This window comes from Kogia breviceps, chromosome 1, assembly GCF_026419965.1.
Source record: "Kogia breviceps isolate mKogBre1 chromosome 1, mKogBre1 haplotype 1, whole genome shotgun sequence".
Classification (NCBI taxonomy): Eukaryota; Metazoa; Chordata; class Mammalia; order Artiodactyla; family Physeteridae; genus Kogia; species Kogia breviceps.
This window is the reverse complement of record NC_081310.1, coordinates 57,062,526-57,087,146: the sequence shown is the minus strand read 5'-3', so window position 1 is coordinate 57,087,146 and position 24,621 is coordinate 57,062,526. Positions and strand designations below refer to the sequence as shown.

At 50.9% G+C, this 24,621-nt stretch overlaps 1 protein-coding gene across 1 annotated transcript; it reads left to right on the top strand.

Moving 5' to 3' along the window:
• Positions 1-234: 234 nt before the first annotated feature.
• Positions 235-1,224, top strand: LOC131763794 (Golgi-associated RAB2 interactor protein 4-like; the record flags this gene model as incomplete). The annotated part of the gene is made up of 1 exon (XM_059076413.2): positions 235-1,224. A coding segment is annotated over exon 1 (990 nt), but the record flags the coding sequence as incomplete, so codon positions are not given.
• Positions 1,225-24,621: the final 23,397 nt, after the last annotated feature.

Below are 24,621 nucleotides of genomic sequence, written 5' to 3'. Positions count from 1 at the left end.
CGCCCTACAGAGTCCCCGCTGTGACCATCGGTGCCCCTACCCACACCCCTGCCTCTGGGAGACCCTGAGGCAAAGGTGGGGGCCTGTGGGCTGGGCTTGGAAGACCTGCCGTAAGGCCGCCTGCGTGACGCAGGAGCACCGCAGCTCGCTCTGCTCTTCGGCCCATTAGGCCGAGGGAGGGAAGAGCCAGGGGCCCGCCTTAACCACGCTGCCTGGCAGTGATCGAAGACAGCCATGAGTGGGGACTCTCTGCTCCCGTATCACACGGCCCAGAGCAGCACCGGGCTGGGCCTGTTCAAAAGCACCATGGGGGAGCTGCAGCAGCAACTGCACAACGGCGAATACGACATTTTCAAGTACGCGCCGATATTCGAGAGCGACTTTATCCAGATCACGAAGAGGGGACACGTGATTGACGTGCACAACTGTGACTGCACGGTGACCGTGGGCATCGCATCCACCAGCCCCGTCCTCCCACTCCCAGACATCATGCTGCTGGCCCGACGGGCCACCGGCTGTGAACAGCACGCTGAGCACAGCCAGCCCACCAAGGGGAAGAGCCACAAGGTTGCCAAGACCTTAGAGCTCACCAGGCTCCTTCCCTTGAAGTTTGTGAGGATCTCCACGCACGATCGTGACAAACGACAGCTGCGCGTGAAGTTTGCCACTGGCCGCTCCTTCTACCTGCAGCTGTGTGCCCCTCTGGACGCGCAGGAAGACCTCTTCGCCTACTGGGAAGAGCTGATTTACCTCCTGCGACCACCAATGGACGGTCACAGCCGCACCTACGCTGTTCCAGCCGGGGACATGATCTGCAGGACTCTGTTCGAGGAGGAGGAGGAGGACGGGAGGAGCCCGGCAGTGGAGGATTTCCAAGGAGAGTGGGATGAGGACCAGGTGAGCATCAGGAGCCTCCACACGCCCTCTGAGGTGGCCGCGGTCGGGTCTGCAGCTTTTGCTGGCGGGGAGGGGATCCAATTGGACTCCCACAAGCCCGATACCATGTCCGATGTGGCCACTGCCAAAGCAAAACCTACAGTGCTTGACAAAGAGTCAGCATCGCGGGCAACGACAAAGGTGGAGACAGCAGAGGTGGCAGGCGGCACCGCAGCGGGTGCTTTGAGCGTGGCAGAGATCAAGTCTCCTGCCCCCGAAGAGCAGAGCATGGCCATAGCAGCCACAGCCAGCAAGGGTCCAGGAGCAAGTAAAACCAACACAGCCACTGGGGGCACTGCGGGGAACAAGACCATCCAAAAAGCAGCCGGCCCGGGCTCAGGCAGCCGGAGAGCCACTAGAGACGACCAAAAGGAGAAAGGCCACGGCAGCCCGGGGGACAACAAGCAGGGCACTGCTCACAAAGCCATCAGCCGTGCTCCCATCACCAACGAGTCCAGGACCTCGCACAAATCGGGCAGGAGCTTACCTACAGCAAGTTCAGGTTCCATCACCAAGAGACTCAGCAGGATCGGCTCTTTCTTCAGGAATGTCAGAGCCAAGCTTACGACAAAGACAGTGTGGCCTCATCACGCGAGGAATATGTGAGCATCCCGCCGAAGGCAGTGGAAGGGACCCGAATGGAGGCCATCACAGAGACAGCAGAGAGTGGCCAGGGCCTGGAAATCACTGGTGGTGTGACATCTGAGACCACGGAGCCAGCGACCGCTGAAGGACCTAGAGCTGGGAGCTGCAAAGGGAACCAGGGCTCAGGGAAATACCCCTGGAGAGCCCATTGCAGTTTCCTACGGAAATTGAAATAAAAATCTGAGAATGCATGCCGTGTTCTGTCTGACTTTCTAGGTCCCGAAGCCCAGACGGAGCCTCACAGTGGATTCTGGGAGGTCAGCTGCGCCACAGTCTGAGACCCAGTGTCCAGTCAAGCGCAGCCCCACCTCACACACATGCTCAGCGCCAACAGCGGTGCTCCATCTGGCCTCCACTCCTTTCTGGCTTTGCCCCCCCCCCCCCCACAGCCATGGTGGAAAGTCAGACTATGGCCTGGGAAGCTCTCCTTCACTATGCCCGTATTGTTTTTTATAAACGCTTATTCCCTCTGAAGGCCTGTAAACAAAGCAAGAACAGGGACGCATGTCCCCTCAGGCTATTCAGTGGACAGAAATAAGGGCAGCAGTAGTGGCTAGCAATCAGAACAGCAAGCACTCTCACCTAGACTTAGCCGTTCCCTTCCCAGGTATATACCCTGGAGAAACACACATGTTCTAAGGAACAACTGTGAGAATGTGTATAGCAAAAATAACTTAACAGCAAAACACAGGAAACAGCCCAAATTTCCATCAACAGAATTAATACAGCAGACTATGAAGTGAGTGCAATATTCAATAGTGAAAAATAAATAAGCTACACACATTAGCATAGATCAACTTCTCCTGATTTTTAAAAACATCAAAAGAATGGGATACAATTCCACTCACGGAACCATACTGAAACAAGCCCATTCTGAAACAAGCCCAAACAATGTATTGCATAGGGTACATGTTTTAAAAACAACTGTAGCTAAAAATGAGGGAAGAGTAAACACAAAATTCGGGACAGTTTTCTCTAGGGTGGAAAGGCTAGGTCAAGGAGGTTGACACAAGGCTGTTAGTGCTGCTGGGAATCGCTCCATCTCTTAGGCAAGATGGTAGGTACACAAGTGGTGTATTTTTCACATTTTACTAACTCTGAAATCAGCAAGGTCACCGCGGCAGTTGTGATGGAGTTATTGCCAATGCCTTTCTCTTTTTTTCACTTTTCTTTATGCACAAAAGTGATGTCAGAAAGGCTTGGCATCTTTAAATTACATTTATTTAAGGTAAAGTACAAGAACGCTGGTTTGGTTATTAGGAAAAGAAGGAACGATATGCCTACTTTCCAGGTAAGAACACTGAGGCTCAGAGAAGGTAACCTGCTCCAGTCGCACATGGGATCTTTGCAGAACAGTCATCCACCAGCCCACTTCTTTACGCAAAGCCCTGTCCGGGGCACGGGAAGGAGGCAAGCAAACAAGCCTGAGATAGGACCGGCACAAGAACCCGAGGCACCAGCATTCTTACCATCATGTTCCAAAACTACAGAGATGAGCATCAATTTTACTAGACTGAGCGGAGGGAGGGGTGGGGGCTGGGAGCCGGTTATCGGACTTCAGTGAGCTCACAGCTCTTAGCTGGCCTTCTCTCGAGAGCATCCAGACCACCCCTGAGCTGCGTCTGGCTCCCTGGCTTCTACCTCTAGCCTCTGGCATGACCCGCGCTGCAGCCATAAACACGCTCCCACCTGGAATTCCAGCGTCCACTCCTGGAACACCCAGCGTCCAGTCCTCCTGCAGCCACTAATTAAACTTTGGAATGCCCTACTCAGAAGGGTTTTTCCATATCAAATCTTCAGGAACTTTTTTCTTCTTGGGGCTCCAAAATCAAATCCTTAACCCTCACGTGAGTGAGATTATTTGTTAGGTCAGAGCATCCTTGTCGATTGGACCTTCAGTTTGTGACTTCCACAGACCTCATCACGGGAGGGTGGGGAGAGGTCTCTTCTGTTGGTGGAGGGAATGGAGGGCACTTGGTGGGGAGCACTGATGAGAAAGCGAGACAGCCCGAGACCTACACATAGGCACTGTTGCCCCTGGCCAGACAAGGTTCCTGACCCCAGGATTAACCCAGAGCTTCCGAGAAGACTAGGAGCTGCAGGGAGACACAATGAATGGTTTACTCTCCACCAGCTTTTCCTTGGACCCAAGGTGGAGAAATTACGAAAAGATCACATCACATTCCTTTGATCTTATGATTTCCACACAGGCAAGTGCAGCTAAACACTAGTCTGAAGGAAGAAAAAGTGTTAAAACCATGTGCATAGCCCTTAGTCGTTTATAAAGTTCTTGAATGTGTGTGCCCCCTTCCGATGCTCACATCTTTCTATTTTGCAGATAAGCAAACGGAAGTTCAGAGCATTTAAAGGACTTGCTCAGGGTGGGAGGTGATGGTGCAGAGAGGGAGCTACCTCAGTGCAACAACTTTCAGACAGTGTGCCACCCCGGTCCCGCATAGAGGTACACGGATGGTGGAGGAGACAGGACAGCACGAGTAATTATCACAACTCTGAGTGACAAATACAATCAGAGACGTGTGTTTGGGGACTGGATCTATTCAGAGGAGGGGTTTTGGGGTTAGGGAAGGCTTCACAGGGGAATTGGCACTTTTAAGGATGAATAGGGCTCAGCCAGGTGAAGGAAGTATGAGGAGCAACGGTAAAGGTGGGGGAGGGGTGGGAGATGATCAGGCCACAGGAAAGAGCGCGTGCAAAGTACAAAGGCTTGAAACGTCACGGTGTGTTAAGCAACTACAGGTATGTCAGTACCACTGGTTGGAGGGCAAGAGAAGAGTGACGTGAGGCTGGAGAATCAGGCAGCTGGGTCTTGGGGAGCCTGGGGTACTATTTGAGTGTATGAGACTTGCGGAACCACTGAAGGCCAGCGTCTGATGGGAGTAAGATCCCTCTGGCTCCAGGGTGGAGAGTTGATGGGCAGGGGGCTGTCTGGAGACACGGGGTCCTCCAGGAAGCCACTGCATTAATCCTGGCAGAGTTGGGGAGCCCTGAACCTGGGTGGCACTGGGGAGACAGAAGGGGGCAGAGTCGGGAGGTGTTGAAGAGATGGAACAGGACAATTTTCCAGCCCACATCCTGAAAGACGGGGAGCTCATGGTGTAGGTCTGGCCCTCATCTAAAGGAAGTAGAACTGACAGAGGTGGAGGTGACTTGCCCCTGTGGCGGCTATTGGTCAGTAGAGTGGGTGGCCAGAAAAGAGGCTCAACGGGAAAGCAAGGAGTAATGTGTTAAGATAGAAAACAACAGCTGCTAGACGGCTAAGGGTAAAACATCAGGATAAGGCAGCCGAGGCGGTCAGTGGGGCTTCAGCACTTGGAGAGGGGCAGAGCCCCTGAGAAGTTCCTTGTTTATCTGAGAGCCCTCCTCCCCTGGGCAAAGAGTCGCCCCAGAGAGCCCCTTGTGGCCACATGCTGGTACTGCAGGTTGGCGCTTGAATGAGGGGAGTCAGCACTGAGGCTGAGTCACCGTGACCCTTTCGCTTTGTCACACCACAATTAGTCTAATGCCAACCCCAAAGGTGTGAGCTAGGGGAGGTGGGGGGGTCTGGGCAATGAGGATGTGTCTCATCCAGGCGGCATGGCTCCAGGCCCCTGGCAGTGGAGCTGTAGAGCTTGAAATGGCTGAAAGGTCCCTGAGAGGCTGGGGATCCGAACCCAAGGGGACAATGAGTCACCGCCAAGAACAGGGGTGGAGTTAGTGCCAGGGTCCCTCTGCAGCATGGAAGCCATTTGAGAAACAACTGCTGAGCACCTACTGTGGGCAAGATAGGGAATCCGGGACCATGAGGATGTTCACATACAATACACACACACACACACACACGCGCGCGCGCGCCTATAATACAAATCACAGCGTGGTAGTGGCCTCAGTGTACAGAAAGAGGCTTCACGGAGAAGTGGAGGGCTTAGCACAGGGATGGCGGGCTGAGTGCTCTGGCACAGGGAATGGTGTGATGGAGAGGGAGAAGGGCTTGGGAGATGTTCACAGATGACAGACAACTGCAGTGTGCCCAGGGTGTAATGTGCTCGGCAGAGAGAGCGGGCTGTGCGGTGGGAAATGAGGCTAGAAATAGAAGTAAGGCCACAGCATAGAGGAGAGACCCAGAATGCCGCACAACTCCCCTGAACCCCATGATCTTCATGACTGCAAATGGGACCTGTAACCCAGGGCCGAGGGGTGTGCAGAGTTGGTTTCTCCAAGAGCAGAAGGGCAATGGAAACCTAGACTCTTCCCCTTTGCCAGTTCAGAGAATGTGAAATGGATAATGGAGGCCCATGGCTTCCCACACTCTCTGTAAGAGGACCTTATCCCACCGGTGTGCTGAGGTTGTTACCCCCCTCATCGTGGGAGCACCTGGAGGACCAGGCCACTTGGCTTGGGCTGCCAGGAGCCCCATCTGGTACCCCAGTGTGTGCCATTCCAATGATGTCATTTTCCACATGTGCCACAGCCTGTGAAAGGTTGGGAAACACCTTTCTAGATCGGCACATGCATGTACATGATACAGTTTGCAGGTACTGTGAATGCAGCAGCAAGGAGCTGCTGAGAAGTGCCTTCCCTGGACAGCTAGCCTGCTCCCCACAGCTTCAGCTGATGCTCACCACGGCACCCCTCTTTTCTTTTCCCACTGACACTTTCACAGTCCCAGGACCCTGCCACAATGCAATATACACTGGTTCAAGGGAAAAATAAGAACAAATATATTGCTTCTCATAAAACTAAATTAGTTTTTTAAACATCTATCCTTGGCCTTGAGATCATGTCCTGCCTCCTTGTCTGTTAACATTATATTCTGAAGTGCAGTTGACCCTGAAACAACACGAGTTTGAACTGCTCGAGTCCACTGAAACTTGGATTTTTTTTTTTTACTAAATACATACTACAGTACTACACAGTCCGTGGTTGGGTGCACCCGCACAGGCGGAACCGCGGATTCAGAGGGCCAACTGTAAAGTTATATAGGGATTTTCACCTGGGGGTGGGGAGGTTCCTAACCCCAATGTTGATCAATGGTCAATTTATAACATTCATGCAGGAGAGTGTGCCATCGTAAGCATACCACTCGATGACATTTCACGAGATAAGCAACCCCACAAAACTAGCACCTGGCGAAGAATCAGAACATCCCTGCAACTCTGGAAGGGCCCCCTTGCAGCCACTCAAGGGTAACCACTACCCTAGCTTCCAACACCACAGATGAATGTTGTTTGCTTTTCAACTTTACAGGGCTTCCCTGGTGGCGCAGTGGTTGAGAATCCACCTGCCAATGCAGGGGACACGGGTTCGTGCCCCGGTCCGGGAAGATCCCACATGCCACCGAGTGGCTGGGCCCGTGAGCCACGGCCACTGAGCCTGTGCGTCCGGACCCTGTGCTCCGCAATGGGAGAGGCCACAACAGTGAGAGAGGTCCGCGTACCACAAAAAAAACCAAAAAAAACCCCAACTTTACATAGTGGAATCACATAGTATGTACTCTTTGACTCGGGTTTCTTTTCCTTAACATCATATTTATGAGGTTTGTGCATGACTTTCCTGGCGATCGTCCATTTATTTTCACTGCTCTCCAGTATTCCTTTGTGTGATGATACTACAACTTATTCTGTTATTGATTTAAGTTATTACCAGCTTTGGGCTATTAAAAATAGTGCTATTGGGCTTCCCTGGTGGCACAGTGGTTGAGAGTCCGCCTGCCAATGCAGGGGACACAGGTTCGTGCCCCAGCCTGGGAGGATCCCACATGCCGCGGAGCGGCTGGGCCCGTGAGCCATGGCCGCTGGGCCTGCGCGTCCGGAGCCTGTGCTCCTCAACGGGAGAGGCCACAGAAGTGAGAGGCCCGCGTACTGCAAAAAAAATAAAAAATAAAAAAATAAAAATAAAAATAAAAATAGTGCTATTATGAACATCTATATACAGATCTGTTGGTAAAAATATATATAAACTTCTGTTCGGCATATACATAGGAATGGAATTGAATATATGCATATGTTCAGCTTCTGATTATACTGCCAAGCTATTTTCCTTCCAAAATGACTGTGGAAATAATAATTCCCACCAGGAATGTATGAAAGTCCTGGTTGTTCCACATCTTTGCCAACATTTGATACTGGTTACCTCTTTCCTTTCAGCCATTCAGGTGGGATATAGTGACTTTTCTCCCTTTCTCATGATAAAAATATATTTTCAAATATATAATACGGTGACCTACAGAAAACGGTAGTTTTGTTTGTAATGTCCTTAATAGGCAAAATTTAAAGTTGGTTTCCAAATTAATTTTGAAATTTCACACATCTCTGAAATCTTTAAAGTCTTGTTTATACATTTTTAAGGATTTTTCATTGCAAGGGAGCTCATATTTTTAAACATCTCCTACCATCCTGTGCCGGTACCTTTTGCTTTATAACAAACTACCCCAAAGCTTTGTGGCTTAAAACAACAGTCATTTTCTTATATTTTATAGATTCTTCTACATGAGAAATCTGGGTAGGACTCAGCGGGGTAAATCTTCTCCTCCTCGTGGTATCAAGCGAGGCTGGCCTGGAGAGTCAAAAGGAGCTTCTTCCACGTATCTGGTGCCTTGAGGGAAACGGCTGGTACGTGGGCCTCAGCTGGGACTGTCAACGGGAATGCCTACATGTGGCCTCTCCAGCATGATGGTCTCAGGTAGTCAGATGGCTTCCCTCAGATCCAGTGACCCAAGATAACCAAGTGGAAGCTGCTTCTGACTGAGCCTCAGAAGTCACCCAGCATAACTTCTACCACATTCTGTGGTTACAAGCAAGTCATAAGGCCAGGCCAGATTTGAAGGGAGAGGAACGAGACTCCACCTCTTGACAGGGAAATGGTAAGATCACGATGTCAAAGAACATGGCGGGTGGCAATATCATCGTGGCCCTCTTTGGAAAATACAGTTTGCCACTTCCCAACCCTACCCCCCATCCTAACTAAGTAAACTGGCCCGGATGTGCCCGAGGAGCGCTGAGGTCATGCTGGTGGCCCCCTTAGTCCCCACTCTTAAACGCTTTTCCCTTTTCCCCATTTTCGCTTTATGTTTTTACTCCCCTCTCTTCCTCTCTGCTATCAGTTAGCTAAACTCACAGGGACTCCCACTGAACCTTTCTTAGTCCCTTCCTCCCCATCTCTCCCCACATACCTTCAGGCTCTTTGTCCTCTGAGTGACAGATTACTGGAACACCTAGAACCATATCAGGTCAGGCCCAGAAGGATCTTGACTAATCCCACATGCACTTTACAGATGAGGAAGTTGAGGCCTAGAGAGGAAGGGGATTTTCCCAAGGTCCTACTTCAAGTAAGTAGCAGACTTCTGGCTAGCGCAGCACAAAATACAGCCTACAGTGGGTCTTAAAGAATGTCAACACTTGCTTTCCACTTCGGACTTCCTGAAACTAAAGCCACTCGTTTCTGTTTCACGTTCATTGCCTCACCGTCACAATGTCCTTTTGGCCTCTTGGTTCAGGAGCGAAATCAATGCTGGCAGGTTTTTGTGCCCAGAGAGGCCTGTCCCAGCCCTGGCCTGGGTCTTGGCCTTCAGAGATGGATGGATGGGGGGAGGGGGGAACACAGATACGGCAAGTTGGGATCCATATAACCAGCCCCCCTCCAACCACCTCCTTGTACTCCAGACACAAGTAGCTTCTTTTGATCCCAAAGTCCAAGAATTCCCTGAATTCAAGAATCAACTAGCAGCCAGTTTTGAAATTTTCTGGGCATCCAGGATTTAACTTAGGCTGGTGATGACTGAAGTCAGGCTGAGGATAAATTGGAGGTGATGTAAAACAAGAAGACACAACTCTTTTTTTTTTTTTTTTGCAGTACACGGGCCTCTCACTGCTGTGGCCTCTCCCGTTGCGGAGCACAGGCTCCGGACGCACAGGCCCAGCGGCCATGGCTCACAGGGCCCAGCCGCTCTGCGGCATGTGGGATCCTCCCGGACCAGGGCACAAACCCGTGTCCCCTGCATCGGCAGGCGGACTCTCAACCACTGCGCCACCAGGGAAGCCCCGAAGACACAACTCTTAAGGCCAGGTCCAAGAGACAACAACTCTGTTACATTACAGTCTATTTCCTCCGTTCACTTCAAGCAAGCGGACTATGGGGCCCAGAGTAGGGAGCCCAGGCTGGGCTATGAGACATCCCATAACATCAGCAGCCGGAGGTTTTTTTTTTTTTTTTTTTGGCCGTGCCTCGAGGCATGTGCGATCCTAGTTCCCCAGCCAGGGACTGAACCCTTGCCCCCTGCAGTGGAAGCACGGAGTCCCAACCACTGGACCACCAGGGAATTCCCAGCGGCTTGATCTTGAGGGAAGAGCATGGGCTGGAGAAAAAGCAGGCGGCTGGCACGTTGCTCTGGGATCTGAGTAGTAATGATGTGGAGAACAGCCTGTTAAGAAGCCTCTCAGAACTCTTTGTAATCCGCCAGCCCAGTGCTTTCGGGCAGAGAGCAGTTCTGCAAGTCGGTGATAAGCTGAGAGTGGGACACAGGTGTGCTGTCAGGGAAGTCACCTTAGGCCAACGGTGAGAGTCCCCAAGGCTGTCTAAGTGCCCAGGACAGAGGGAGAAGTGGCACCTGTGAAGGGCTGTGTTGAGAAGAAGGGATTGAAGTAATTCTTTTCAACTAGTACAGCCTGTAACCTCCTTTAGGGGAGTGGCCATGTCTTACAGTTTCTGAGTCCCCAGGTGCAGCACACATATTAGAGGCTGTATAAATGTTTGTTATAAAGACCTACAGTCACGAGTCCATCCGTCATTCTCCTGCATCCAGGCACAACGGTGACCTTCCACAGTCCCTGCTCCCCTCATTCCAGCAGCCCTCTGCCAGCTCTAAGTGATGGGAGGCCCAGGACATGGAGAGAGACCATTCATAATGTTCAGTCCCTTCTTGCCCACGATGCCAGGCCCTCCCTAGGGGCCCTCTATTGGGAGTGGTAGAAACAAGTCACCAAGGGTCCCATACCTTTCTTTCTTGCTGGGGTCCCTTTCTCCAGCCAAACGAACACAGGAGCCATTTCTTTTCCTTCATACTCCCCTGCTGGAGGGAGGGGGAAATAACAAGGAACCATCATCAGCTAACAGTGTTATTTCCTAGCCTGTGGTTGGCCAGACCCCACGACTGGCCCTTGTCCACACGGTCTGGTGCTGTGGCTGCATCAGCTTGGGTAGAAATTGTATGAGCAGCTGCCACACTGGGCACGGGGCCAAGAAATTAGCAGCCCACCCCGTGTTTCTCTCCAAGTTCTGCAATCGTTTTCACTGCATCTTATTTGGGGCTGCCGCATATGATAATGTTTGTATCGATTGAGCCCTTCCTCTCACACAGCTGCTGTTCTAAGACTTCTATAGGGATTATTGTGTTTAGTTCTTTCTCCACAGCTCTATGAAGTAGTCAGTGTTATTCCCATTTTACAGATGAAGAAGCTGAGGCACAGATGTGTTCACATACCTTACCCAAGATCCCCAGTGGTGGAGCCAGGATTAAACCCCAAGGGGTCTGACACCCAAGTCCACACTACTGACCGTACCACGGGCTGACTCCACGGAGTGCATGGTCTTAGAAGGTATCAGACCCTGCACTATGGAGAGTGGCCAGCCTACAGCCAGCAGTCAGTAAACTCCGTGGCTTAGAGACAGGTGTGTTACCTAGGACAGTGGGCACTGCATCAGGTGCCAGCCTCCCCGGGCTGTGAGGGCCGCTCCACCTCCCTCTGCTCCTACGCCAGGCAGCGCCCTTCACTCAGGTTCAAGAGTGTCGCGGCCACCGGGGAAATGAGCGGTATTGGCGGACGGGGTAGCTTGCTCCTCCTTCTGGGAAAACAACCCAGAGTCCTGTCCTGCTGTCACCTGTCTCATCTGGAACCACCTTAAAATCTGTCATCTGCACTTTCAGGCTGGGACACCTCAGAGACCCAAGGGATGACTTTCCAGACCCCAGCGAGAAAACCCAGTCTAACACGCGCCTGCCGAGAGAGGATGCAAATGGCTCCTGGGAAACTCGCCTGGCCACACGCTCTCTCGGACCGTGAGCTCGCTAGCTAACAAATGTCCACCGTGTGCCCTCCTAACTGGCCATGTAGTGCTCGCCACCAACTTGCCTCTACTTACCCACCCACTCTTGCTCCTTCTCCCCTCTTCCCTTTGTCCCCGCCCCACGGGCTGTCTCCGTCTCCACTGGAATGGCACTCCGTCTCACTGGGACCTTCCACATCTGCTCCCACCCCTGCCCCCAGCTTCCCTCCCTTCTGACGTTTACTCAGATCTGAGGATGCCTCCTCCCACCAGCCCACGCTGAGGACCTGCAGGCCAAGGGGACGACGGAACCTCCTGCCAACAAGTCAGGGCTGCCGCTCTCTCTGGGGATGACGCTGCCTCCCTCATCACCTCCCTGGGGCACAAAAGCTGAGTCCTTTTGTGTTAATTCCTGGGGTTGCTTGCTTTTGGCGGCATGCTAATTTATGCAAACTGAAGGCAAATGAGTATAGAAAGCTATGTGACCCTGGATTTACTGGAGATCAGCAGCTCCCCTGACGGGAAGACTTAGGGAAATTCTGGAATCTACTTCCGAAGAGAAATTTAAAAATAGAGTGGCCTCCAGTTGGAGTTTGGGGAGCGATGTGGCTGGAAGTCATTCGGAGAAAAGAAGCACAGTCTGGCTTCCCTGTCATTAGTAAGTGACCCAGCAAAAGTCAGAGGAAGAGAAAGCATCTGGCTGCCAAGCCCTCCCCCCTTCTCCTCTCCTGGCTCTGAGCTCTGGTTACGCCCCATGCCCTGCCAAAACCTCCCAACGGGGTACACAGTGGAGGGCAGAGCACCCAGGGCATTACTGTATCTCTGAAACAAGGCATTATTCATGTCCCACTCCCCATGACAACGCTCTGCTATTCTCCCCTCTTCTTGCATCTCCTACATCCACCCCCTTCTACTTGTCCTCACTGGGTATGGCTGGTCAAGTACACAGAATGTTCTGCAACCTGGCCAGAGTGGTTAGGCAGCAGTCTGGATGTTCCAATAAAGAAGACCTCAGAGGATAGCTCTGGGGTAGGTCAACTCAGGCACGAAGCCTTAGGCGTCTCATTTGCAGGAGGACCATTCCAAGAAAGGACAGGAGAGAAGAAGGTGGCCACAGAAGAAACAGCTTCCGTTCTTCTGCCCCTAGGCTGGGAGGTGCTGACTAACTCCAAAAGGCACAAACTGACCTTTGCTTAAAGATTTCAAGAGAAGAAAATACTTTTTCCAAAATCTTTCCAACAGACTACCAAGCGTCATCAGAATGTTTTTACTTGTATTAACATAATTGCTTGGTGCTGCCATGGACGTCATTGTCTTCTGGTTCTTTCCTTCAGGTAACTAGAGTACAGATGCTTCTGGGTTTTGTTTGTTTGTTTGTTTTTTATTTTTTGCAGTACGCGGGCCTCTCACTGTTGTGGCCTCTCCCGTTGTGGAGCACAGGTTTCGGACGCGCAGGCTCAGCGGCCATGGCCCACGGGCCCAGCCGCTCCGCGGCATGTGGGATCTTCCCGGACCGGTGTACGAACCCACGTCCCCAGCATCAGCAGCCGGACTCTCAACCACTGCGCCACCAGGGAAGCCCGTTTCTCGTTTTTAAGGTAATACACCGGCAAACCCTTAACACATGTCATGAAAACACCTGAAGACAAACTCCCCCAAGATTCAGGGACCGCCTCACTGCTTCGCTTAAAGGAGATGATCCAAACTGAACCCTCCACTTCAGGGGACAGGAGCTGTGTTCTCATCTGTGTTCCCCTAGCTTGGTGGAAAGTTTATTGAAGGCCAAAACTTTCAACTAGTCAGTATTTGGGGCTACTCAGAGGAAAGAAAACATGCTCTTCCATGTATGTAAAAGGCAAGGGCACACTGTGTATCAAGCATGTAATATATCTCTTTTAAGTCTTATAACTAGCCCAATAGATGTGTATCATTCCCATCGTACAGATGAGGAAACTAAGGCTAAGAGTTAAAGGCATTTGCCCTAGGTCACAGAGCTGATGAATGGTTCTGGCAGAACCTTCTACTGCTCATTACTATCCACTTTCTCCTTTTCTTTCTAGGCACGTCTTAAACTATATTTCCTGGTCCTCTTGCTATTAGGCTGACCGCATCACTGAATTCTGCCAGTGAAATAGGGACAGAAGTGATTTTGCCACTTCCGGTCCTAGTCCATAAAAACCTTGGTACATCATGCCCTTTCCCATCGCTATCTGGATGACCCAGGGTACCAGGAAGCCAAAAAGATGGGAGGAGCTTGCTCCCTGAGTGACTACATGGAACAGAGCACCCTTCACCTTGTCCTCTGCTCCCTGCACTGGACTGTGACTTGGATGAGGTAAACCTTCACCGTGTTAATCCACTAAGAGTTTAGTTTGGGGCTTCCCTGGTGACGCAGTGGTTAAGAATCCGGCTGCCAATGCAGGAGACACGGGTTCGAGCCCTGGTCCGGGAAGATCTCACATGCCGCGGAGCAACTAAGGCCGTGCACCACAACTACTGAGCCTGTGCTCTAGAGCCCGCCTGCCACAACTACTGAAGCCTGCACGCCTAAAGCCCATGCTCCACAACAAGAGAAGCCACCACAATGAGAAGCCCACGCACTGCAACCAAGAGTAGTCCCTGCTCACCACAACTAGAAAGAGCTTGTGCACAGCCATGAAGACACGGTGCAGCCAAAAATAAACAAATAAAATAAATTAATTTAAAAAAAAAAAAGAGTCGTTTGTCCTGACCGCATGGTGAAGGCAAGAACTGGCACCAAATCCATCAGACTCTAAAGACCATCCTCTCTCATTGAGACGTATTGACACAAATACAGCAGAAATATAAAAGCCCATCTATAAAATATTATCTAATCCCACAGTTCACCTCTCTCCCACCATGCCTCTCCCACAAACAAGAATTAGATTCCTCAAGATTTTAGAGGAAATTGGGTAAACAAAAACATAAAATCAAGCAAGCAATCGACAAATATTTGTTGACTGCACACTACCTGCCAAGCATAGACAAATCTGCTTTTGTTGTCACCCTGAGGTCATGAACTCTGCCCTTTGCTGTCCCGGATGGGAGGGGAGCAGAGGATAAGGTGGGAGGCAAGCCTATGCCTGTTCTTTTCAGCAATGAGATTCTCCTTGGTTCTCCCAGTGTGTTAATGGGCTACCTGGGGAGTGTCTGATTTTATGTTTGAGAAGAAGAATAGACTTTCAATCTGAAAAACAATTTTTTAAATTTAAAATACATTGGGACCTCCCTGACGGTCCAGTGGTTAAGACTCCACACTTCCACTGCAGAGGGCGTGGGTTGGATCCCTGGTCAGGGAACTAAGATCCCACATGCGTGAACACAATAAAAACACTGAGCATTAAAAAATGCAATGTAACTATATATTCAAAGGAGAGTTTTTAATTCTTTTAAAAATAAAATAAAATACATTATATTCCTGAAGTTTCACATTTTACAGATGGGCAGACTGAGACTCAGAGAAGCTTAGAAACAGCCCCAGGCCACAGTGACAGAAGTTAAACTTGAACTCCGCTTCGTCTGATTCCAAAGTCCTTGCTCATTGCACCATGGCAGTGTTTTCTTAAACTGGGCTGCTCTTCAGAATCACCAGGGGAATAGTTAAAACACAGATTCCTGGGCTTGGCGCCAGACTCCCAAATCACTGACCTGGGGCAGGCCTCAGCAATCTCTCTTCGCACACACCCCAGGCCTGACTGAAGACCAGCCAAGTTTGGGATCCACTTCTCTGCACCTCGCGGTGGGAAAGCTAAGAGGGTACATGGATGCCAAGGGAGCAGAGGGGAAGAGAACACAAGGGGGCCTTCTATGGGTTTGTCCAGGGCCGGCCCTGCTCACAGCTGGGATCCTGGCCATGAGACCCAGAGGACAATTAACGAAAGCAAGAAAAGGCCTTTTGACTCAGCTGTTTCCCTTACATCTCTGCTCAGGTGCGAAGAGGGTATCATGCCTGTGGAATTCTGCTGCATCCACAGGCATCTCCAGACCTATTTTTTAAATTCGCCAGGAATGAAGAGAGAAAAAAGTCTGCCAAGGTTCAGAATTTGCTAGTCATGTTCCTGACTCAGTAAAACTGCCTTGATTTTAGTGTTCATTGCTTCCAAGCCTGTGCTCTCTGAGACGTGGCTGGGATGAAACTGACTGCCACACTATCTTGGAGGCCAATTCATGAAGAATGGAGACAAAACCGGCAGGAGGGTACCGTTTAGCCCTGAGGAGCTGAATGGTTACTTGAAGAAACATTTTAGCATATCTGTATATATCAATAGGCACTACAGGAGCTCTGCTGGGGAACAGTAATAACAGCTGCCCTTAACTGAGAGCTTAGTTTGTACAGGTTCACAGTCTCTTATCCATAGGTTGACCCTATAAATGTATCATCCAAACTGAGCAATTGTGAAAGTGGAAGTTGCGAGAGCTATTAATAATGTCACCAGGACAAGGGCAAACCAGAATATCCCAAGCAAACTGGGATGTATGATCACTCTATCCAAACCCCTGAGCCAAATGGGTTTCAAATTCAGACTTTTAAAAGATTTTACAGGAAATACTGTACTTGCGTGTGTATCTCACACACACATACAAATACCCTAGAGGGATCCAGGGCAGCACCTCATGATCAAACGTTATATTTCTGCAGCAAATATACGAATATTCACAAGGGGGATAAACACACACTTCGGGTCAAGTTTTGCCATCTAATGATTTCTGAAAAATACTTGTTTTCAGAAAAATTGTCTTTCAAATTGTGGCAAGGGTTTGTGGACCTGTACTGAGAGCTTTAAGTACTTTCCATAGTGTGGCAGAGATGCTAGCTGTCCCACTGTAAAGGTCCTCTCCTTCTTTGATAGTAGCTAAGTGTGCCCATGGCCGTCTGGAATAAAGACTACATTTCCCAGTGTTCCTTGAAGCCAGGTGTGGTCACGCGACTGAGCTGTAGCCAATGATATTTGTACGTGGAAAGATGTGATCAGGACAACCCACAAGTACAGGTACCCATGTACCTGTCGTTGACAGAGGGCATCCATTCTGATTAATTGAAATCCATGTTGTAAATACTTGGAAAATGACTTCTGGTGTGCAAAAACTTCTGGGAAGTCTCTTTAGAGAGATGGGTATGCTCTTCTCCCCCTCCTTCCTCCTTCCTCCTTCCTCCTGGCTGGAGTGTGGACACGACGGTTGCACCTTGAGCATTCACATCACTTTTGACCACGAAGCTGAGGGCCACAGCTTCTGAGGAACCAGAAAGCTAGTAGGATCTTGGCTCTGGACAACTCCCTGGATGGCCTACCTCTGGACATTCGATGTGAGAAAATAAAACCTTTTTGATTTACGGCACAATTCATTTGTACTTTCTGTCACTCGCAAAGGAACCTGTATTCTAGGATTTGCTCTTGGCCAGCCTCAAACTCTCAGATGGTGATGTTTATTTCTCTCTCATTCAAAGGCCTGCAAGTGGGCTGCGGTGGCTCTGCTTCAGACCGCGGGTCGTGTTCACATCTGCCCCACACGTCTCTGAATTCTGGGACTAGTGGACGCTAAAGACGTGCTCTGTGTGTCAGGGTGAAGCTCAACCACACGAGCACATTTACAGCTTCTGCTAATGTTATGCTCCATTCCTTTGGCCAAAACAAGTCACAGGACAGACCAACATCAAGGGGAGGGGACGAGGATACAGTGAACACCTGCAGGCGATCATCTACAGAACGGATACACGTGTGACCCCGTCCTACTGCCGCACATGCACCAGGGGCTTCCAGGCATCACCCCTAGCATTGCGGCAAGCCAGCCGCTCCTCCTGATCACTTCCCATAATTCCTGGTATGCTGCCCTCCCCGCCCCTAACCCCCAGAGGGCACTACCAAGGGGAGGGCCACAGGACAAGATGTCCTTCTGTTTGGTGTCCGCTCTCTGTGCTCTCCTCAAGACCACACACCAGGCTACGCCAGCACACCTGACCGAGAGGTTACGTGGGGGGGCCCTCCTACCTCACATCTGTGTCTGTCTCCCAGGGGCCTCCTTCTTCCGAACCTCCTCCGACAGTTTCCACCCTGTGTTGTGCCCAGCCCCTGCCCCACAACCAGGGAGAGCGAGGGGACTTCTGGAAACGTCCTCATTAGAGTAAGGAAGTGCATTTCCCACAAACCTCTCCTCCGGCCTTACTGTGCAACCCCAGGTCCCACCCCCACCAAACAGGAACTGTTGGAGGAGAGGTTTAAGTAAATTAGCCTCAGGCACACCCGAAAGCCTGAAAGAAAATACCCAGAGAAGCTGGGAGGAGGGGGTGGAAGCTGGGTGTGTTGTCCACTCAGCCAGTAGGGAGCTGGGGTTGAGGGAAGAACAGATGGGCAGATTTTGCCATTAACTGGCGGTGTGACCGCCGGCAACCCCTTTTCCAGGCTTCCATGTCTTTCTTTGTTAAAAGAGGGACTTGGCCTTCCCTGGTGGCGCAGTGGTTGAGAGTCCGCCTGCCGATTCAGGGGACGCGGGTTCGGGCCCCTGTCCGGGAAGATCCCACATGCCGCGGAGCGGCTGGGCCCGTAAGCCATGGCCGCTGAGCCTGCGCGTCCGGAGCCTGTGCTCCGCAACGGGAGAGGCCACAACAGTGAGAGGCCAGCGTACCAAAAAAAAAAAAAAAAAAAAAAAAGAGGGTGGCGTTTATTCTTGATGGCATTTAAGGTGTCTTCCGGTTCTGAAAGGTTGTGACCTCAGAGGGAGGGAACGGGAAGGAAGAGCCAGAGGGTGGGTGTCTGGAAGGACACATACGGTGAGGCCCAGGGAGCTGGGCTAGCATGAGGCTGAAGTTCATGTCCTTTGGCCCTTTTCAAATTGTAACGCCCACCAAGCTCAGCCCTTACCTGCCTCTGGGACCCATTCAGGGCCATGGTCTAAGGTCACAAAAACTGTCCCCAGCAGGGGGATCCATCGGCACTGACTACAGTATGATGACACCCTGGGTGTGTAGCAACTCTGGCCTCAGCGCTCACCACTCCCTGCCTTAAGGTCCAGCAACTCTAAACTACCTTTAGTTCCCAACACACACCTGGTGCCTTTTGGCCTCCAGGCTCTTATTTGTGCAGTCCCCTCTCCCTGGGAGACCACTGTCTCTTGATCTCCAGTCCCCCACCCCACCTTTCCCGGCCAATGCCTCCTCATCCTTTGCAATTCAGCTTCATCCCCACCCAGGTTCAGTGCTTCTCCACACTGCTCCCGTAATGCTTCAGCATTGCACTCACTACTATCTGCTTGTGTAACTGTCCTGCCCTACTAGACTCTGAGCTTCGTGAGAGCAGAGACCATGTCTTATCCATTTTCTTTCATGCCCTTTATCTTTCATAGCACCTGACACATGACAAATGAGCAAGCTCTGACTGATGAATGAATGAACAAGTGAACGAACGAACTGGGAAAGAAAAAAGCTGGAAGGAATGTCATACATGGATGGTAACGACTACCTTTAGCCTCCCACCCCTTCTATTTGCTACACACATCATATCTGTAGTCCAGGGAAATCACGCTGAGTAAACACCAGAGGTGGCCTTTAAGCCAGGAAAAAGAGATCACCAAGGAAAGAAGCACTGTGTCTGATTGGAGGGAAATAAACGCCTTGCCTTAACGATGGTGGGGGAGAGAGTGAGTTTGGGGTGCGAGGTCTAGGAGGGGCAGGACAGTCAGGAAAGGAGTCTTTGAAGAAAGCAGGCCTTCATGGGGTCATTGAGAAGGTTGGATTTGGTGGGTAGATGGAAACTGAGCTGTCACACACATCCATGGCTCCACCTGGGCAAGGAAGAGGCTCTGAGGAGGAAATCTGAGTGTGTGAGGGGTATGTGAGGGCAGAGAGACAACTTCAGCTGGGTTCCTGAGTCCCAGAGGAATCCAGGTGGCAGAAGGAGGGTGGGCTCCCCTTTCCCCCTCTCTCACTCCTCTTTGGCTGTGTAGGGTTGCCTCAGGCCTGGTGATTTGAGCACGGGGGTCAATCCCTCCCATGGAGCTCCTGGTAAGAGAGTTTGTGATGTTCCCTCAGGAGGCTACTCAGTGGGCCTGATAAGGGGCAGGCCGGGGGGCGGGGTTTAAAGAAGATGATTAAAATTGCATAGTGATTAGACTTGAATATTCTAGTCAGGAGTTTTATTCATAAGAGAATGTTTCTTTTTACATGATGTGCCAACCACCATTGTTGAGTTTCTCCGCCAAGGTTCAGTGTGCACCGCGAGGAAAGATATTAAACATCGGAAGCGTCTAAATTGTAGTGGATGTAGCCAAGGACATTTGACGTGCCCTAAGCTGACGATCCCCACCCCCGTGGGCCCCCAAGAAGAGGGAACCTCGTCTGTCCCTAAGTGTAAGCATGAATCGAACCCTGAAGCCTCCCGCAAAGAGGTCACTCAGCACCAATTAAAACCCAGGCCATTACCTCAGCAGACTCCGTGGCTTCATCCTCTCCAGAAGAAGGAACAGCCGGCACAGGATTCTCAAGGCTGACTAGACTGGCTCCAGGAGCCAATTTCACCTCAACGAACATCGCAGGAGGCCGGCGCCGACTGAACGAACTGCGCACGCACACGGTTTGCGCCGTTGTGCGCAGGGGCGACTGGGCGCATGCGCCAGTATGCGCATGCGCAGGTGCGAGTGTGCGCATCACTGGCTGTCCGCCCTCTTTTAATTTATTTATATATTATTATTATTTTTTTTCTTTTCTTTTTTTCTTTTTGCGGTACGCGGGCCTCTAACTGTTGTGGCCTTTCCCATTGCGGGGCACAGGCTCCGGACGCGCAGGCTCAGCGGCCATGGCTCACGGGCCTAGCCGCTCCGCGGCGTGCGGTATCTTCCCGGACCGGGGCACGAACCCGCGTCCCCTGCATCGGCAGGCGGACTCTCAACCACTGTGCCACCAAGGAAGCCCTTGTCCGCACTCTTGCCCCATCCTTTCCTCCATCCCAGACCCAGGTCCCTGCATTCAGGGCTGATGAAACAGGGCTGTGTAAACTCCTATTCAACTCATTTTAATTGAAGGTCCTACAGATGACCAGAAATTTTGCCTCAATTCAATAGAACTTGTAAAATGCAAGACCACCTGCCTCTCTCCTCCTAACCAACTCAACCCATCGCCAAGTCACTGGAGATGTAACCTGGGCCCCTCAGGAGCCTCTGCTCCTATCAATGTCTTACCTGGGCGGGGGGGGGGGGGCGGGGGGGGCAGTGGCGGGAGCACGGGGCTGCAGAAAAGACCCAAGGGAGAAGCAGCTGCAGTTAAGGCCCTAAGATGAAACTCCTCCCCAGCCCAGCCTCCTCAGAGACGATGTTCCTTCTAATGTTTGTTTTAACCATATTCTAATTCCTTGAAGTTGCCAACGGCTAACCACACTGCCAACTTGGCTGACAAAAACAGATATTAGTGTTGTAAATAAATTGAACTTACCCAACAGTTAATAAGATTTGCAAAATGATATGGAGCATATAGTCATTACTTTGTTTCCTGGTAATTAATCATGGTGGAAATAAATAAGGCCAACCACTGCTTCCCAAGGACTGCATCTCCCAAGCCACAGGCTTCACAGAGGCTTTTCTAATTCCTGGATATTAGCTGTGCTGTCTGGCTTTGTGTTGTCTGTGCAGCTTCCAACTCCTCTTTCCTATTGGATGAGAATCTCCCATTGGATAAGGTCTTGGTAGGTGGCTACTTGGGACACTAAACAGGCCAGGTGCTCCTCTCTGCACCCAGGTGTCCAGGTCATAGACCTGAACCCCAGCCTGATTCAATATGCTACTTCTGCCAAGACTTGTCTCGAACAAGTGACGCAAGGCACAGAGGCACTAGAATTCTTTCCCAGTGATGAGGGGTCTGTACCAGGCCATTCTGGCTGAAAAGCATTTATTTCAAAAGCTCCTGCTGTTTTCTGCCTATTTCCTCCAGGCCCCACCCTATATTTTCTTCCCAATAAATTCCCTTTTTGGCTACAACAGCCAGACACTGTTTCTTTCTCCTGAAAGAAACAGTGTAACCCACCAAACAGCTGCTTCAAACCTTTCTTGCTAACAGAATCCCAAGTTTTCAATTGTTCGTACATCCATCAGGCCCAGGTAGATGTATCATGATTGGTCCGTCCCATCCCTTTGTCCAGTGATTGGTTTAAGATTAGACCTGTGACCCAGTTCTGACCAGAGACCCAGAAGGAAGCTACTAGAGCTCTGAGAAAGCTTTTCCTCACTGATTTCACCCTTACCCCTTTTCTTCCTACTTGAGAAGCTGCTACATGAGAATGGAAGCTTGGAGCCACTGCAGCCATCTTGCCGCCATGAGGGAAGACCGCGGCAGCCGTGAAGAAGGCAGAGAGAGAAGGTGGAAGGGCCTGAGTCCTTGATGATCTCTCAGAGATTCCACACCAATCCTGGCATCACCTGTCTCTGACCTGCAGGTTTGCTGTGATTAATCAGCCCGGTCATTTAGTTCTTTATTCCAAGTGTTTTGTTATTTGCAGCTGAAACATCCTGATATACTGATTCATTAAATTTCACTGTTTTCCAAAATAACATATATTCTATATATAAATCTGTTCCTCTGGGGAACCTTGACTGAGTAGACCAGTGTACTGGTGGGTTGAGGGTAGCATCAAAAGATTCCTTTTATTTATTTTTTTTTTTGCCTAGGATAGTCTCTACAATCTGTTCTGTTGACAGAGCATACCCTGGGGAGCAAGAGGGTGGTGGGGACAGTGATGTCCCATCCGAGGGGAAGAGTTGGGAGAGGGAAAGGACAGGGAGGAGGGGGGTGGGGTGCATCAGGCCATAGTGTGGAGGACCTGAACCGTCAGGGTGAGGAGTGTGTAGTTACATTAGTAGTGGTCACTGGGGAGTCACCGGAGGTTCCTGAGGCAGAGAGTGACATAATCCAAAAGCTAAATCTGGTGGCTCTGTGGAGAGGGATTGAACAGGAGCGCTGATGTCAGGGGGCCCAGGGAAAACATAACGAAAGGCTGAACTTGGGCATGAGGAGATGGTAGAAAGTTCACACGAGGAAAAAACAGAATAGAATCCAGGTGACCAGACCACCGAGGACATGTAGGAGGAATGCTAACTCCAGTAAGGGAACTAGAAAGTGAGGCCAGGGAGCTGGTTTGTGGGCAAGCAATACTGAGTGTAAGGTACTCGTAGGTCGTCCAAGTAGAGATTTTATTGGAATCATTATTGACTGACACATATTGAGAACATACTCCCTTCTGGGTACCATGTTAAGCCCTTCAAACTCATGATCTCATTGAATCCTCACAGCATCCCATTGGGTAGATATTATTGCCCCCCTTTTTAAGATGAGGAAACTGAGACTCTGAGAAGTTAAGTACTTCCCAAGTTCCCACAGCTAGTAAGAGCCCAGGCTCGTTACTCCAAAGCTCCCAACCGCCTCTAGGCTCCGGCAATTGGACAAGCGGTTAGAAGCTAGTTTAAGGCCACAGAGAAGATGGGGGGGGGGTCTTAGGAATGTCCTGGGACCTCCAGGAAATTTGGAGGAGGAGAGGGAGAGAAGAACTAGTCTTTATCGAATACCCTTAGACAAGTCACTTCACTGTCACCATCCATCAGTTAGCCTTTACTCAGACCTCAGTTCAGCAGGATGTGAGTGGGGTTTGGAGTTGGTATTGATGTCCCACTACAGCTCACTAGCCACAGTGCCATTAGCTGAATATGAAAGAGATCCCTTGCTCCTTCCACTTTCCAACTCAAATTCCCAACTTCTTTTTCTTTTCTAATCAGTACTTCTTTTCTGGTTGTGAGTGGCGGGCAGAACTTTGAAGCAAAATCTGGACAGCAGATGCAGAGGTGGAGCCAGGGCCGGGGAAGCAATTTTGGCGGTCGCTGTACTTTTCAGTTATTCCTCGGGAGCTTCAGAGGTAGTCTGGGATGGAGAGGCACTGAAGAGACAAGAGGGTAGAGAGGATGGCCAGAGGAAGAGGGGAGATGCTGGAGACAGAGAAACCGGGAAGGAAGGCTCGAGGGAGCTGGGGCCAAGGAAGCATTTCATTTACCCTTTCTCCGTCCTCACTTTTATCCCCCAGGATCCTCACACTGGGCTTCTTGACTCCCTTTTCATCTTCTAAAAGAAAAGAAACTCAAGAAAACAAACTGAAACCAAGTTGATCTTCTCCCCTTCCAAGGCAGTTCTATGGCCGCAGCTGTCAGTGGTACCTTCTCTTGGTCCCCCGGGCACTATCTTCCATGCTTCCTCCTTCCCCATCCCACATCCCTTCAGGAGCCAAGTTCAGCACAATTAACCTCAAACACTTCTCCTTCATCAGGCCTTTCCTGTGACCCCATGAGAAAGGGGGTGAGCCTCGGGAGCCTGGAGGAAAGCTCTGACTCATCCACCCCCCGCCACTCAGAGCCTGATGAGGAGAGGGGGTGATGGGTGGGAGGTCACCCACCTTCAGTCCTTCCCCCCTTCAAGTCTGTCTTCCTCAGCCGGGCCTGTGCTCCCAGGGCCAAGCACATTCTGGGTTCCTGACTAGTGTTTGCAGAATGAATAAATATAAATGAAGGAACCTGAAACGAAAGGTGCTGAGAGCAGAGGCTGCTGGATGGAAGAGCCTCCAGTCGCACCGGCTGCCACGGCAGTGAGCCACACGGGGCTCTCAGTGAGTCACACGGCTCTCCACACCTCCAAGGCAAAGCTCTGAAAACCATTAGCAGGCCATTAGCTCTGATTCAAGCCCAGCTGGCACGGAGCAGGCTTCAGTCACCCAGCTGCAGAGCTCACACACTGGGTGCCCATCCCTTGGACCAGCAGCCTCAACCTCCTGAACCCAATGCCCCCAGCCGGGTCCAGTCTCAGACCTCCTGCCATTGCCCTGTTTGGGCAAGACTGTGGGGTAGAAGCTCCTAGCAGGTGGGGTCTTTGTCTCACGGCCTGTGTACCTTCAGGAACAGGCTCACCAAAGGAAGGAAGATGGGGTTATTCACTGCTCATTAGGTGCCAGCAGCTCGAACACA